The 16,548-nt window shown below is 46.0% G+C and overlaps 1 protein-coding gene across 5 annotated transcripts; it reads left to right on the top strand.

Moving 5' to 3' along the window:
* Positions 1–645: 645 nt before the first annotated feature.
* LOC308580431 (uncharacterized protein) lies at positions 646–14,743 on the top strand. Of its 5 annotated transcripts, none has more exons than XM_081182043.1 (4): positions 646–744; positions 868–994; positions 10,467–10,571; positions 11,309–14,743. In XM_081182043.1, exons 1-4 carry the CDS (start codon positions 670–672, stop codon positions 13,432–13,434), a joined length of 2,433 nt encoding a protein of 810 aa, XP_081038169.1. In that variant the 5' UTR covers positions 646–669; the 3' UTR covers positions 13,435–14,743. The 5 variants fall into 5 exon arrangements, with proteins under 5 accessions (XP_081038169.1, XP_081038170.1, XP_081038171.1 ...); XM_081182044.1 differs by having other exon boundaries at positions 11,312–14,743; XM_081182045.1 differs by having other exon boundaries at positions 10,491–10,571.
* The last annotated feature ends 1,805 nt before the right edge of the window (positions 14,744–16,548 follow it).

Genomic DNA, 16,548 nt, shown 5'->3' on the forward strand with positions numbered 1-16,548 from the left:
GGGATGAAAGCAGAACAGCCCTGTAAGGTGGGTCAGTCTCAGTAAAATATAGCTTTTGTAACGGGTGTGGGCGTGTTCTCCAGCCAGAGGGCCACATTCCCTTCTGAACAGTCATCCAGGGGCCACATTCCATTGATGGGTGGGGCCAGAGATCAGGGTGGTTGGAGCTATGGGTGCAAATTTGACCTTTGTCCAGTAGCTACATTCATTCCAAGGGTCTTTTCCAGCCATTCAATAGGAGGATCCAGGGCAGTGATTTTAAAGGGGGGGGTGGCCTGGGAGATTGCTGAGGCCTCAAGGGCTGGATTTGGCCCCTGCTACTGAGGTTCCCCAGCCCCCAGTTAGGGTGCTGGGCTTAGACCAGGGAGACCAACACTTTGCTACACAGCTCCTGTGTGACCTTAAGTTAAAGGTCTGGAGACATGTGCAATTAATGCAAGGATTCTTAGGAAATGTGTAGTTTGATGCACGTTTTGCCAATTCCAGAGGTTGTCTAGCTCTACTTAATATTTGTTCCCCAGGCAAAGGTCTTCCATCTGTCTAAATAAATCTGCCTTTCTCTATTGTTCCTGCTTTGAAGGGCATCGTAGCAACAGCTGAGAGAGTCCCAGAAGTGGCCCAGTTTACGCCTCCTCCTCTTCCACCTCTGTCATTTCCACTGCCAACGCAATGGCCTCCGAGCCCCCCTCTGAACGGCCTCTTCTTACAGGTGGAGTGGAAAGAGGAGCCAGGCAGCTTCCTCAGGTAGGGAAAGAGCAACGGGAGCAGGGAGGAGGGAAGAGGCACAGATGGGACCACCCAGCCTCCCTCTGTGTTGAGTGGGGATGATGGGGATCTAAGAGCAACTCTGTTTTCTTCTTCTTCCAGGCCCTCTTGACCTTTGAGGAGGTGGCTGTCTTTTTCACGGAGGAGGAGTGGGCTCTGCTGGATCCAGGCCAAAGAGCTCTGCACAAGGAAGTCATGGAGGAGAATTATGAGATGGTGGCCTCTCTAGGTAAGGGCACATTTTTATTCCTCTTGGCTGCTAGACATTGGAGGTGGGAACCTTTGTGCCATTTATTCGTGCTGTGTAGTGACAACGTAAGAACACCTGCTGCCTCCTCCTCTCCTTCCCCCCAAATCCCATGTAAGTGAGATACTCTCTATTGTTCAGGGCTGCGGGGGAGCTGCCACCCTCCTCTCCCCTCCCTCCGCCCCTCCATCTTGTAGAATCGTAGGGAACTCCAATAATAATCATAATAATATTTATTTATTTATACCCAGCCCCTGTGGCTGGGTTTCCCCAGCTACTCTGGGCGGCTCCCAACAGAATATTAAAAATGGAGTCAAACATAATAAAACTTCCCTAAAGCATCCACAACAGATGGTCCCACCTCTTTTGCTAAAGGAGCCTCTCCACCCCCGTCGCTCAGCCTGGACACTGAGGTCCAGCTCCGAGGGCCTTCTGGCGGTTCTCTCCCTGCAAGAAGCCAAGTTACAGGGAACCAGGCAGAGGGCCTTCTCGGTGGTGGCACCCGTCCCTCCCACCACATGTCAAAGAGAACAACAACTACCAGACTTTTTGAAGACATCTGAAGGCAGCCCTGTTTAGGGAAGCTTTTAATGTTTGATGCATTACTGTATTTTAATATTTTGTTGGAAACTGCTCAGAGTGGCTGGGGAAACCCAGCCAGATGGGCAGGGTATTAATAATAATAATAATAATAATAATAATAATAATAATAATAATAAAGCCACTGAAAAAGGATAGGGAGCACAGCAACTCCCACTGCCACCTTTTAGGGTAGACATATCCTGTGGAGATACGCCCTCCCTGTGGGGCTGGCTCAAGGGAGTTGTGAAATCCGTGTGCGCGCACACACAGCGTCCTCTTTGAAATTGCTTGAGGAAATGGCACGGCTGCTGCTTGAGGAAATTCTGTAGATGTGAGGGACACTCCTCAATGGAGGGGGACCTGCTGAGAAAAGGGGAGAAGGAGAAGAGAAATAGAGTGGCTTGTGCACCCCGCCTAGCTGCAGCCATCGCGACTGCTACAGCCTGCAGTCATTGCTGTGTGTGTGTGTGAGTGTGAGTGTGAGACAGAGAGACAGAGAGAGGCGAAGCTGCACCAGCCCTGATTGGCATGTCTAGTCCCCCCCCCTTTTTTAACAATTTCCATGCCCTCTGTTTTGCATTTGTGTTTATTTTGAGCTTTCAGTTGGAATGAATGAGAGATAGCTACCTTGGTATGACAACCGAGGCAGGTGCTAGAATAAAACACACGCCCTTTTGGTCGTATGTCTAAATTGTGACGGACGGCCAGAGTCTGGCCATTCAGTCCCCCAGAAATTCCACCAGAGGGGTGGAGCCTCTCTCTGATTGGCCAGCAACACTTTTGGAGGGGAAATAAAAGGAGCCGTTTCTGAGGGAGAGAGTTTGATTTGAGAGAAGATGGAGAGGGATTGTTTGTGGATGGGAGTTAGGGAGGAGGATAGGATTTGTCTGAGGGAGAACTGGTTCTGGTTTGAGTCGTAGACCCACCCTGAGGAGACTGTCCATAGCCAGAGGAAAGAACCTCCCAGCTTGGATAGGGAGACCCAGTTGAGGGTCTGGGGAAAGTCTGCAACAGGCACCCCCAAACTCAGCCCTCCAGATGTTTTGGGACTACAACTCCCATCATCCCTAGCTAACAGGACCAGTGGTCAGGGATGATGGGAATTGTAGTCCCAAAACATCTGGAGGGCCGAGTTTGGGGATGCCTGGTCTACAGACAGGAGTGTCCTGGGAGGGCTGACTCTGAGGCAGGAGAAGCAGATCTTGGGGGAATTTAGGTTCCCCTGGGTCTCCTTCCAGTCAGGAGGGGGCAGATCTTCTAGGGAGAGAGGACCCCCAAGTCAGTCATAAGGGGGGAGGGGACCCCCTGTGTCTGCCATTTTTGAATTACCTCAGGAGTGGGGTTGCTTAGAGCAGTGTTTCCCAACCGGTGTTCCGCGGCACACTACTGTGCCGTGAGACATTGGCTGGTGTGCCGTGGGAGGGAGGCGGGCGAGTCGGGCGGTGAGAGGCGGCGGCGGCGAGGATCCACGTCGAGCCGGGGGCGGCTCCGCGGTGGTGGTGCCGAGCGGCGGGGCAGCGCGTGCAAAAGGGAGGAGCGCGAGACAGCGGAGGAGGAGGAGGCCGGCATGTCCGGGCAGCAGCAGCAACAGCAGCAGCAGCAACTCCCGGCGACGGCTCCTCAAGCCCCGCCGCCGCCCCCTCCTCCGCCCGCTATCGCCGCCACCACCACAACAGCCGCCGCCGCCTCAGTTGCCGCCGTCCCTCAGTCCCTCGCTCTGCTGCCTCCTCCCACCCCCAAAGCTTGGAGGTTCCCCGGCAAGGGGGAGGGAAAAAACTTTCACTTTCGTGCGTCCCTCCCGGCGTGACGCTGCGCGCTGACGTCACGGGGCGGGGCTTTAATGGTGGTGTGCCGCGAGATTTTTTTTCAGTAAACAGGTGTGCCGTTGCCCAAAAAAGTTTGGGAAACACTGGCTTAGAGCAGTGTTTCCCAACCACTGTTCCGCGGCACACTTGTGTGCCGCGAGATGTTGCCTGGTGTGCCGCGGGAAAAATTAAAAAATTCGAAAGATTTTTTTTTTAAAAAGTCAAATTTTCGATTGGGGCGCCGTCACTAGATGACCCCTGGGGTTCCCTCCCTCCCTCCCGCTCTGCGCCTCCCTCCTCCTCCTCCTCCGGGGAGGCCCTTCCTGGCTCTCGGCCAAGGCTTGGCGACTGCCACTCACTCACTCGCTCGCCCACCCGTCCCTCCATCCCTGCACCTGGCCTCTCCCCCTCCGTCCCCGGCGCGGGGTCTGCCAGGATCCGTAGTCCCCTCGCCCTTGGGTTCCGCGCCCGCGCGGGGTGCGCAAACTACGTTTCCCAGCGTGGCCTGGCGGGCCGGGCGTTTTGTTTGAAGCGCTCTTCTCCCAGCCATGGAATGAGCGCAGCGGTGGCGGCCGGGCGGGCAGGGGCTCTTCCGCGCAGACCCCGCGCAGCCTGCCTGCGCCCCCGCGGAGATCGGGCGGCAGGATGGAGCCCGGGGATCCCCGCGGAGGCGGAGCGGCGGAGGCGGAGGCTGCCCCCCAGGTAGGGCTGCGCCGGGGGTTTTTTATTTTTGCAATGCTGCATCCGCGCCAGAGGGGACGCATCGGACCGCGGGGAGACCCCTTGGCGTCCGTGCAAGGCAATGCATGCGTGCAGGCGTTGCATGGAGTGCAGTGCAATGCAATGGCAACGCGGCGCCCTGCATGCATGCATGCAACTTCCACCGGCGCTCCGGACTTGGCAGATGAGGGGGGTCCCCAGTGGGCGGCAGAGAGAGCCGGGATGGCGAAGGGGAGCCGGGGGGGAGCAGCGCTGCTCCCCGAGCTGAGCCCGGGGGGAAACTTCGGCGTCGTTGCGCCGGGTGTTGGAAGCGTAGGCTGGCGGGGGCCCCTCACCTGCAAAACCTGGTCGCCTCTCATATATTTCGTGCATTGCATTCATCGCCCGCTTTCTCCTCCAAGGAGCTCCCGGGGGCGCGCGTGGTTCTCCCCGTGTTATCCTCGCAACAACAGCCCTGCGAGGTGGGTCAGGCGAGTGGCCCAAGGGAGCACCCAGGGATTGTCCTGGCCAGGTGGGGTGATTTGAACCCTGCTCTCTGCCCGGTCTTCGTCCTCATTTAGCCCCCACATGTGCATGACTGTGCATGACTGAGGTTTCCCCCCCTCGTCTTGGCTATGGTGTGAGTCTGTGTTGTTAATTAATGGGGTTCTGCCTTCGGAGAAGATGAGCCAGCCCTCAAGGAGGTGATTATGTAATTTGCTAGCAATTCATGTCCCTCCCGGCGTGACGCTGTGCGCTGACGTCACGGGGCTGTAATGGTGGTGTGCCTCGAGATTTTTTTCATGAAACAAGTGTGCCTTTGCCCAAAAAAGGTTGGGAAACACTGGCTTAGAGAGGGAAAGTGCCCCTCGCTCATGAACCAGGGCATTGATCAGTGAAGGAAGCTGTGTTGTATTATTTAATTGAACCACCTCTTATAACTAATAATAATAATAATAATTTATTTATACCCCGCCCATCTGCCTGGGCTTCCTCAGCCACTCTGGGCGGCTTCCCCCCCAAAAATTAAAATACTGTAATACATCAAACATGAAAAGCTTCCCTAAACAGGGCTGTCTTCAGATGTCTTCTAAATGTCATATAGTTGTTTATTTCCTTGACATCTGCTGGAAGGGCGTTCCACAGGGTGGGCGCCACCACCGAGAAGGCCCTCTGCCTGGTTCCCTGTAACTTGGCTTCTCGCAATGAGGGAACCGCCACAAGGCCATCGGCGCTGGACCTCAGTGTCCGGGCTGAACGATGGGGGTGGAGACACTCCTTCAGTTAACAGAAACTGAGTCAAGCATTTTGCCACCTATTTTGGAAACCAGAACACCTGCCTGAAGTGTACCAACTTATTTCTTTAGCAACTGAAGTTTAAGAAGAGCTGTGCCTATAGTATTGTCTTTAAGCTTGTGACATCTTTATGTCTCGTTTTAGTAATAGGTTCTACTCGAAAGGACACATTTCCTGACCCACTTGGTTCCACAACCTCTTTTTATTTAGTGAAACTTTTCCTGTCTGTTGGATCAACTGTTAGTGTTGGATCACTAATTTTTCCCTCACAAAAGTCCCCCACACGATAACCCGTGGTAAATGGTGAAACTCTGTGTAATTGGCATACTGTGAGGTGTGCATGCAATATTTAATTGGGGGCAGTTAGCGGGGTGAGTCCGCCACACCATTAATTGGTGGTAAGTGGTTGGATCCGCTACAGCAGCAAAATAAAAACATTCCAAAAATCTTCACAAAACTGAGAGGCTCTATGCCTCTAACTGTCCTGGAACAACCCCATCCCAGCAGTGACGTGTGAATTGACCTCACTTGTTGACTCCAGGTAGAGAAACTCATGGACAGGGAGCCCCACGACAAGAAAGCTGTGGGAAGGTGCATAGTGGGGAAGCTAAAAAATGTGTTTTATATTTTTATTTATTTTTCATTTTATTTTGACAAAGTAATAATCATAGATAAGTAAGAATAAAAATGTGTACCCCATCACCGAGGCCGTTCCATTGTAATTATCCAACCTACCAATATTTCAGCACCTCTTGAGATGGCTTGACCCCTTTCTGTTTTAACAGTAGAAATTCTACACACACCCTCCATATCTCTTCAAAATTATTTCTCTGCATATTCCTTGTCTTACCTTAATGGCACATGTTAATTTATCATTAATAGCTATATCCCACACCTCTTTATACCATTCTTCCATTTTATATTCCGCTTGCCCCTTCCCCTTCCTAGCTATCATAATTCGTGCAGCAGTCAATAAATTTGAGAGCAAGTTTGCCTGTGAACCTTCCACCCCATCGTAAATCGGTAACAGTGCTACTTCTGGTCTGTTGGTCAGCTTTTACCCATTGATTTCTGTTATCTCCTTAAACACCCCTTGCCTAAAAAAATTTACCCCCACCATATGGGAACATAATTCCTTGCTTCCTGGCATCCGCTCCAACATAACACCAAATATTCGTTGTTTATTTGATTCAGTCTGACTGGTGTTAAATACCATCTTCAAACTAATTTATAATAATTTTATTTTATTCTTATAGACAACATTTTCAACATCCGTTTCTCCCATATTTCCCAGCTTTGACTATCTATCTGCCCTGTTGTCTCCTCTTCCCACACCTCTTTTAATTGATCTTCTTGATCTTCCATTTCTACTAATATTTTATAATTTCATTGGTTTTCCCTTTTATAACTGTGTTTTCTTCTTTAGCTCCCCTTTTTATAATCTTTCCCCCCCAAAATTTTGTATATTTACAGATCTTGTTTTCCCTTAACCACTTCTTTGTCCATTGCTTCAGTTGTATAAAGTTAAACCAAGTTATTCTACTTCCTGTTAGAGCTTCTCTTATTTGTTCTTTCTTCTCATTTTCTCCACCCAATCCTTTATTTTAAGTATTTTCTTCTCTTTAGCATCTTTTTCAATTTCCCATTTTCAATTTACTAGCAAGTCTTCTATCATCACCACCAGAGTAAGTGGGGAATTTGCTGGTATCAATTTTCCTTTCTATTTCGCTAATAATAATAATAATAATAATAATAATAATAATAATAATAATTTATTATTTATACCCCGCCCATCTGGCTGGGCCTCCCCAGCCACTCTGGGCGGCTTCCATAGAAACCAAAAATACACTAAAATATCACACGTTAAAAACTTCCCTGAACAGGGCTGCCTTAAGATGTCTTCTGAATGTCAGGTAGCTGTTTATCGCTTTGACATCTGCTGGAAGGGCGTTCCACAGGGCGGGTGCCACTACCGAGAAGGCCCTGTGCCTGGTTCCCTGTAGCTTTGCTTCTCACAATGAGGGAACCACCAGAAGGCCCTCGGCGCTGGACCTCAGCGTCCGGGCAATGACATTTCTTAATAAGGGATTTTCAATATTTTGCCAACATTGCCTATTTGATTTGATAAAAAATATATTCACTAACTTCTCCCTGATTTCCTGGGTACCACTCTCTAACCATTCTGACTCTCCTTGTTCTGTTATGCCATCTATGATATACATTAAATGATTTGCTATATATATTTGCTATATAACATAACTTTATGTTGGAGAAACCCAGTCCACCTGTTTTCTGGGGTTTATACCATCTTCTTTTATTAACTCTAGGTTTCTTACCCCATTACAAAATTTATTGATCATACTTTGCCAACTCTTTAACTCTGTCTCTGATATCTTAATTGGTAAGATTCTAAATAAAAAAATTATTCTGGACAAAATTTTCATTTTCATTATCGCTATTCTTCCAAACCATGAAAGCTTAATTTTCTTATATTCCTCCAGCTTTTCCTAAATTTCCTTCTTTAATTTGTTAAGTTTCCCTTCTTCTGAATTTTCTAAATTTCTTGTTATCTTTATTCCCAAGTACTTTATTACATTTCTTATTTTTATTTTTTTCAAATCATTTTTCATCTTCATCATAGTTCAACATCACCATCTCTGATTTGGACCAATTAATTTGCAACCCTCTTTTTTATACATTTTTTTTCAAATGTGCCTCTGTTACCTGCATATTTTCCAATGGGTTTTTGATTGTTTGCAAGGTTTCATCTGTAAATAAGCTCTTTTTCTTTATTGCTTATTCCTTTTATATTTCCACTGAGCCTAGGGCTTGCCGATCGGAAGGTCGGTTGTTCGAATCCCCGTGACGGGGTCAGCTTCCGTTCCTCTGTCCCTGCTCCTGCCAACCTAGCAGTTCAAAAGCATGTCAAAGTGCAAGTAGATAAATAGGTACTGCTCCGGCGGGAAGGTAAACAGCATTTCCGTGTGCTTCTCTGGTTTCGCCAGAAGCAGCTTAGTCATGCTGGCCACATGACCCAGAAAAACTGTCTGCGGACAAACGTCGGCTCCCTTGGCCAGTAAAGCGAGATGAGCGCCACAACCCCAGAGTCGTTTTCAACTGTACTTAACTGTCAGGGGTCCTTTACCTTTTCTATAATTACATTGGCCAGAGTTTCAATGACCAATACAAATAAAATGAGAAAGGAGGCATCCTTGTTTGGTGCCCCAGGAGAATGTTATTTGTTTTGTTATACCATCGTTCACTACGACATATGCCTTGTTCCTCAAATATAATTGCTTTATTAATCCCTTAAATCGTTCTCCAAATCCTAAGCTTTCTATAATCATTTTTAATGCTTAAAATGCTACTATACCAGCTTTCAATTTATTTCTTCTTCTTATGTCTATTTTATTCAACACTCTTTTTATTAAACTTGACATCTATCTTCCTGCTACAAAGCCACATTGGTTTTTATTTATATATTTATACATAAAATTATTTATTTCTTAATTTCGGGCTCAAAAAATAGGGGTTGTCTTGTATATGGGGGCATCTTATAGACGAAAAAATATGGTATTTCGCTATCTTATTTACTGTTTGACTATTATTGAAGATCCTTGTATCTAACCTCCATCTTCTGGCTTCCTTGTAATCTTTCTTTATTTTTAATACCCTATTAACCAATGTGTGGTTTATTATTCCAATTTCCATATTCAGTATTTTTGATATTAAGTTTTTTGAAACAAAGATATAATTGATCCTTCAGTAGGTCTTATGCACTGGTGAGAAGAAAAAAATTCTTTTCCCTTCATCACTCTCCAAACAACTTTCGTATCTTTCCTTTTCATAATTTTAGCTAATCCTGTAATGTTATTACATCTTTCCTCTGAGGTAGGATTTGACTTATCCAATTGTTTATCTAATACCATATTGAAATATGCTGCCACAATCATATGGCCCTTTGGAATATCCTCCATTTCCTTAAATACTTTATCAAAAAATTCCACCTGATTTTCATTAGCAACATAAATATTAATTATAATGTATTTCTCCCTTCTATTGTTCCTTGAATTATAATGCATCTTCCCTCAGGATCTTTCTTCATTTTTAATATACTCAACCAGCATCTCTTTGAAATTGTAGTTGCTACCCCTCTTGATTTTGAAGTACCAGGTGCTTTTTCATAATTATTTATACCTCTCAGTCTGTGTTCATTAACCCCCTCTTTCTTCTGATGCATTTCCTGTAAAAATATTATATCTGCTTTATTTTTATTCAGTAATGTTTCTATCCTCCTCCTTTTCCTAATCAACCTCCACCCTTTAATGTTTAAGGTTGAAATCCTTATTTCATTATCCATGCGGTACCTCGGTTTTCAAATGTCTCCGTTGACTAACATTTTGGTTTTCGAATGCCGTAAACCCGGAAGTTAATGCTTTGGTTTTTGAACACGCCTCAAAAGTCAAACATGCCATGTGGCTTCTGCTGAGTGCAAGATTCTGAGGCCTAGCTGTTGGCTGCTGAGTTTTTGGTTTTTGAACACTTCAGAACTCAAACGGTCTTCCATAACGGATTACGTTCGAAAACGGAGGTACCACTGTAGTACTGTTTATTATTTCACTACTCCAGGTTACATTCCTGCTTGAAAAGTTTCTTAGGGACTAAGCTGTATTCTTTGCTTCATAATACTTGTTCTTCAGAGAAATCCATCTTTTAAAATATTTTCTCTGGAGGCTCTCAGTTTCTGCTGCTTACTCCATAGCCAGCAGGACCCGCCCCCCAAATGTGTATTTTAAATGCTGGTTTTAATGTATGTATTTGTTTTGTTTTCGGACTAAAATATTATAAGTTGTGTTGAGTTCCCATACCCCCCAAAGTAACAAATGCATTGAATAAATAGGCTGCAGCAGGACCTGGTGGCTTCAGTTTTCCTGGTCCACAGTGCACATCACCAGATTGCAGCCCATAATATGTTTATTAGCCTTTAATATGTTTATTAGCCATCAGATATTTTGTTCTCTTTGCTTCAGATGATTATTTTTGAATATTTTTGCATATGACATAAATAGCAGGTCTCTTTTACTTATTCCACACAGGAGAGATTCTGATACCCAAGTCCGAGCTCTTCTCGCTCGAGACAGAAGAATACAGAGATGTTGTCCGGGACAAATGGAGAGGTAGGTGCCTCCACTTTGCTGTGACACTGTAGGTTTGATTGCTTCGTTTCAGTGAGTATGAGCCTTGCTGGATCAAAATGAGGGACCATCTTGTCCAGCGTCATCTTCTCACAAGGACCAACCAGGGAGAATCCCACCAGCAGGGCCTGAGTACCAAAGCTCTCCCCATTCACGATTCCCAGCCACTTGGATTCAGATAAATAATATTTCCAAAGGTGGGGGGAGAAGATTAGCTGAGAACTAAATGACAGCTACTGAAATGGTGGGTGGTTCTGACAGTGGAGACACAGTGCAAGATTGGGGAATGTGTACAGTTGGTTGGAATGTATCAGGAAGATGATATAGTTCACGGGGGAAGGAGAAAATGGACTGCAGATATGTAGCATTTGCAGAAGAGGCGAAAGAAGGAGAAAGTGCGTCCCCACAGATGTTACTGCACTGAAATTCCTATCACCACTGGCCATTGGACAAGCCTGCTTGGGCTGATGGTACTTTGAGTTCAACCACATCTGGCTCCTACATCTGCATGGAAGGTTCCTCTTTTTTGCTCAGAGTTACTTGGGAGCTGAAGGTCGTATTGGATACTAACAGTTCCTGAAACTATTGTTAGGAATTCTTCCCTTTCCTGAAAATCAGGTCAGTGGTGTAAAGAGAAAGTGGTGGTCTTACTGTATGTTAAGTTCTCTTGTTCTCTTCCTTGAAATTCTAACAAGGTTTCATTTTCCCCTACTCTCAAGCAGACGATGGAGAAGGGAGTCAGAATTCTGAAGAACCATCTGTGAAGTGTTTCAGTGTGAGTGAGCATCTTATCACAAATCTACAAACTCACACAGGGAAGAAACCCTTTACATGTATGGAGTGTGGAAAGAGCTTCAGTCGGAATGGAATTCTTACTGTACATCAACGAATTCACACAGGGGAAAAACCATATAAATGTATGGAATGTGGAAAGAGCTTCAGTTGTAGTGGAAAACTTCCTATACACCAACGAATTCATACAGGGGAAAAACCATTTAAATGTATGGAGTGTGGAAAGAGTTTCAGTGACAGTGGAGCATGTACAAAGCATCAACGAACTCACACAGGGGAGAAACCATATAAATGTTTGGAGTGTGGAAAGAACTTCAGTGAAACTGGAGCACTTACAAGACATCAACGAATTCACACAGGCGAGAAACCATTTAAATGTATGGTTTGTGGAAAGTGTTTCATTTGTAGTGGAAGCCTTAGTGTACACCAACGATCACACACGGGGGAGAAACCATATAAATGTTTGGCGTGTGGGAAGAGCTTCAGTGAAAGCGGAAAACTTACAAGACATCAACAAATTCACACAGGAGAGAAACCATTTAAATGTATGGTTTGTGGAAAGTGTTTCAGTGATACTGGAGCACTTACAAAACATCAACAAATGCACACGGGGGAGAAACCATTTAAATGTATGGCATGTGGAAAGAGCTTCAGTGAAAGTTCCCAGCTGACTATCCATCTCCGAACTCACACAGGGGAGAAACCATACAAATGTATAGATTGTGAAAAGAGCTTCAGTCAGTGTTCCCACCTTACTATACATCAACGAATTCATACAGGGGAAAAACCATTTAAATGTATGGAGTGTGGCAAGAGCTTCAGTGCAAGTGGAAAACTTACAAGACATCAACAAATTCATACAGCAGAGAAACCATTTAGATGCATGGTATGTGGAAAGAGCTTTAGTCAAAGTGGAAGCCTTACTGTACATCAACGAACTCATACAGGGGAAAAACCATTTAAATGTATGGAGTGTGGAAAGAGCTTCAGTGAAGGTTCAAAACTGACCGTGCATTTAAGAATTCACACGGGTGAGAAACCATATAAGTGCTTAGAGTGTGGAAAGTGCTTCAATGTGACTGAACACCTTTATATACATCTACGAACTCACACAGGCGAGAAACCATTTAAATGTATGGAGTGTGGAAAGAGCTTCAGGGATAGGGGAAAGCTTACTGTACATCAACGAATTCACACAGGGGAGAAACCATTCAGGTGTATGGTGTGTGGCAAGAGCTTCAATCGGAATGGAATTCTTACTGTACATCAACGAACTCATGCAGGAGAGAAACCATATAAATGTATTGAGTGTGGAAAAAGCTTCACTGAAGGTCCACAACTTACCATACATCTCCGAACTCACACAGGGGAGAAACCATTTAAATGTATGGAGTGTGGAAAGAGCTTCAGTCGGAAAGGAATTCTTACTGTACATCAGCGAACTCATACAGGGGAGAAACCGTATAAATGTGTGGAGTGTGGAAAGAGCTTCAGTTGTCGTGGAAAACTTACAAGACATCAACGAATTCATACAGGGGTCAAACCATATAACTGTATCGAGTGTGGAAAGAGCTTCAGTGAAGCTTCAAAATTGACCATACATCTGCGAACTCACACAGGGGAGAAACCCTTTAAATGTATAGTGTGTGGGCAGAGCTTCAGTCACAATGGAATACTTACTGTACACCTACGAACTCACACTGGGGAGAAACCATATAAATGTATGGTTTGTGGAAAGTGCTTCAGTGAGAGTGGAAGCCTTACTGTACATCAACGAACTCATACAGGGGACAAACCATATAAATGTTCGGAGTGTGGAAAGAGCTTCATTTGTAGGGGGAAACTCAGTGCACACCAACAAAGTCACACCGGGGAGAAACCATTTAAATGTGTGGATTGTGGGAAGTGCTTCAGTGAGAGTGGAGCTCTTACAAGACATCAGCGAATTCACACAGGGGAGAAGCCATTTAAATGTTTGGAGTGTGGAAAGCGCTTCAGTGAGAATGGAACTCTTAGAAAACATCAACGGTCTCACAGAGAAGCAGTTGTTTAAATGGAAGGAGTTCTTAATAAACACCTACCAACTCTCACAGGGGAGATCCCATTTAGATTTATGGAGTGTGCCAAGTTTTTCCCACAGTTCACTTTGTCCCTCATGTCAGCAAACTGATACAGTGGTACCTTGGGTTACAAACGCTTCAGGTTACAGACTCCACTATCCCAGAAATAGTACCTCGGGTTAAGAACTTTGCTTCAGGATGAGAACAGAAATCGCAGGGCGGCAGCAGGAGGCCCCATTAGCTAAAGTGGTACCTCGGGTTAAGAACAGTTTCAGGTTAAGAACGGACCTCCAGAACAAGTTACGTTCTTAACCCGAGATACCACCGTATAGGGCAGGGGTCGGCAACCTGCAGCTCCGGAGCCACATGTGGCTCTTTTACACCTTTGCCGCGGCTCCGGGGCAGATACTAGCGAGGTGAGGAGGCGCATTGTGCGCCCCGACACTCCCCACTGTGGTGGGCGCTGTACTGGCTGTGACGTCGCATGGGGGCGGTGCGTGCGTTAGTCACGCACCGTCCCGATGTCACCTTCCCGCCCACCCGCCCGCTACATTGTAAGGGGCATGTACACTTGTCACTGCATTGAAAGGGGGTATGTATGCTGGTCACTGTTTTGAAGGGGAGTGAAGAACACACACACAAAAACAGGTAACTTGTTAATTTAACGTTTATTTCTATGAGGAGGAGTAATTCTGAGGGGTCAAACAAAGAAATAATAAAAAAAGTGACAAGTTATTTTTATAATGACGAGTTTTGCGGCTCCCAGTTTTTTTTCCTTCGGAAATGGGTCCAAGTGGCTCTTTTTGTCTTAAAGGTTGCAGACCCCTGGTATAGGGGAAAATCAATTGTAAATACATGGAGTGTATTTGATGTTCTGGTGTTTGTATGGAAAGTTGTACATATATGTATTAAGGCAATGAAGGTAATGTCTCATAATAGTAAGTATAATGAAAGATACCGTTAGATATGTGCAGAATGTGACCCTTGAGTGCTCATTGTGAGTGAACATGTGCTGAGACAATGTTGATATTTGGTCTTTGGCAGAGAGAATTAGGATTGTAGAGTTGTGAAAAGTGGAGCACGACAGTGGTGTTTAACAAGCAGGATTGGTTATAGAACCCTAGAACTGTAGAGTTTAAAGGGACTCCAAGGGTCTTCTAGTCCAATTCCCTGTCATAAGAACAACAACATAAAACCCATTTTTATAATTGCAATAAAGGAACAATGAAAACACAGAAAGGCTGAAACCATTGTCTTATGTCCTATGTTGTTTATATTTTATAAATTCATTGTTTTATAATACCTTCTTATTCATGGCTACGTTAACAACTAAGTTGATGAAATCCCTGGTGGCAGACCAGATAAAGAGGTTCTATGGGAAACAACCAATATGGGGAGGGAAGGTGGCACAGGGAAATGCAGGCTGAGAGACTTCAGAGAAGTGTGACTAGCCCAAGGTCACTCAACAGCTGCATGTGGAGGAGCGGAGACGTGAACCCGGTTCCCCAGATTACGAGACTACCGCTCTTAACCACTACACCACACTGAATATGTGCTGAGACTCCATTGATATTTGGTCTTTTGCAGAGAGAGTTGGGAATGGAGAGTTGCAAGAAGTAGAACACAACAGTGATGTTTAGGAAGCAGAATTGGCTCTGGAATCCTAGAACTGTAGAGTTTAAAGGGTCATGGTAGTCCAATTCCCTGTTATAAGAACTGCATAAAGCCCATTTTTCTAATTGCAATAAAGGAACAATGAAAACATAGAAAGACTGAAAAGAAATCTTTAAAGTGTCCTAAAGCAGTGTTTCCCAACCTTTTTTGGGCAAAGGCACACTTGTTTGATGAAAAAAATCTTGAGGCACACCACCATTACAGCCCTGTGACGTCAGCGCGCAGCGTCACGCCGGGAGGGACGCACGAAAGTGTAAGTTTCAATTTTTTTCCCTCCCCCTTGCCGGGGAACCTCCAAGCTTTGGGGGTGGGGGGGGGGAGGAGGCAGCAAAGCGAGGCAGGAAGGAGAGCGTGGCTTGGCTGGGTGAGCTTTGGCAGGGGCAGGGAATGAGAGCTGCGAGGCGGGCGCTGCGGACGGAGGCGCTGCCCGCCGAGCTCGCAGGCAGGCAGGCAGATGGCGAGAGCCCCGCGCTGGGCGGCCTCTCCTCGCCGCCGCCGCCCCGCCTCTCACCGCCCGACTCACCCGCCTCCCTCCAGGCAACATCTCGCGGCACACTAGTGGTTGGGAAACACTGTCCTAAAGGTAAAGGTAACAGGACCCCTGACTGTTAGGTCCAGTCGTGGATGACTCTGGGGTTGCGGCGCTCATCTCGCTTTATTGGCTGAGGGAGCCAGCATACAGCTTCCGGGTCATGTGGTCAGCATGACTAAGCCGCTTCTGGCGAACCAGAGCAGTGCACGGAAACGCCGTGTGGTGTAGTGGTTAAGAGCAGTAGTCACGTAATCTGGGAAACTGGGTTCGTGTCTCCGCTCCTCCACATGCAGCTGCTGGGTGACCTTGGGCTAGTCACACTTCTCTGAAGTCTCTCAGCCCCACTCACCTCACAGAGTGTTTGTTGTGGGGGAGGAAGGGAAAGGAGAATGTTAGCCGCTTTGAGACTCCTGAAGGGGAGTGAAAGGCGGGATATCAAATCCAAACTCTTCTTCTTCTTCTTCTTCTTCTTCTTCCTGCTGGAGTGGTACCTATTTATCTACTTGCACTTTGACATGCTTTCGAGCTGCTAGGTTGGCGGGAGCAGGGACCGAGCAACGGGAGCTCACCCTATCACGGGGATTCGAACCGCCAACCTTCTGATTGGCAAGCCCTAGGCTCTGTGGTTTAACCCATTAGAGCATCCTATGTTGTTTATATTTCATTAATTCATTCTTTTACAATACATTCTCAACTGAAATCAATGGAAAGTGTAACAAGCCACGTTAGACTGTCTACAATATCATCAGTTACATGAAATGTTTAAAACGGACAGGAAAACCTTTTTTGGGAACAAAGCTCACTATTTGAATAAAAGCTGCTACAAGATAAAGAAAAGCTTTAGACCTTGTGATAATGGTTGAAGACCCTATAAACACTTGATAAGGAAGGGGGGCATGCC

Source organism: Podarcis bocagei (genome assembly GCF_964188305.1).
Source record: "Podarcis bocagei genome assembly, chromosome: 2".
In the NCBI taxonomy this organism is placed as follows: domain Eukaryota; kingdom Metazoa; phylum Chordata; class Lepidosauria; order Squamata; family Lacertidae; genus Podarcis; species Podarcis bocagei.

What these genes read in the sequence shown, in the direction of transcription:
- LOC308580431 (XM_081182043.1), top strand. Translation starts at nt 670, where the DNA reads ATGGCCTCCGAGCCCCCCTCTGAACGGCCTCTTCTTACAGGTGGAGTG. An exon ending in TGAGATGGTGGCCTCTCTAG is followed by an intron (nt 995 to 10,466) that starts GTAAGGGCACAT and finishes CATAAATAGCAG; the next exon opens with GTCTCTTTTACTTATTCCAC. An exon ending in TGTCCGGGACAAATGGAGAG is followed by an intron (nt 10,572 to 11,308) that starts GTAGGTGCCTCC and finishes CCTACTCTCAAG; the next exon opens with CAGACGATGGAGAAGGGAGT.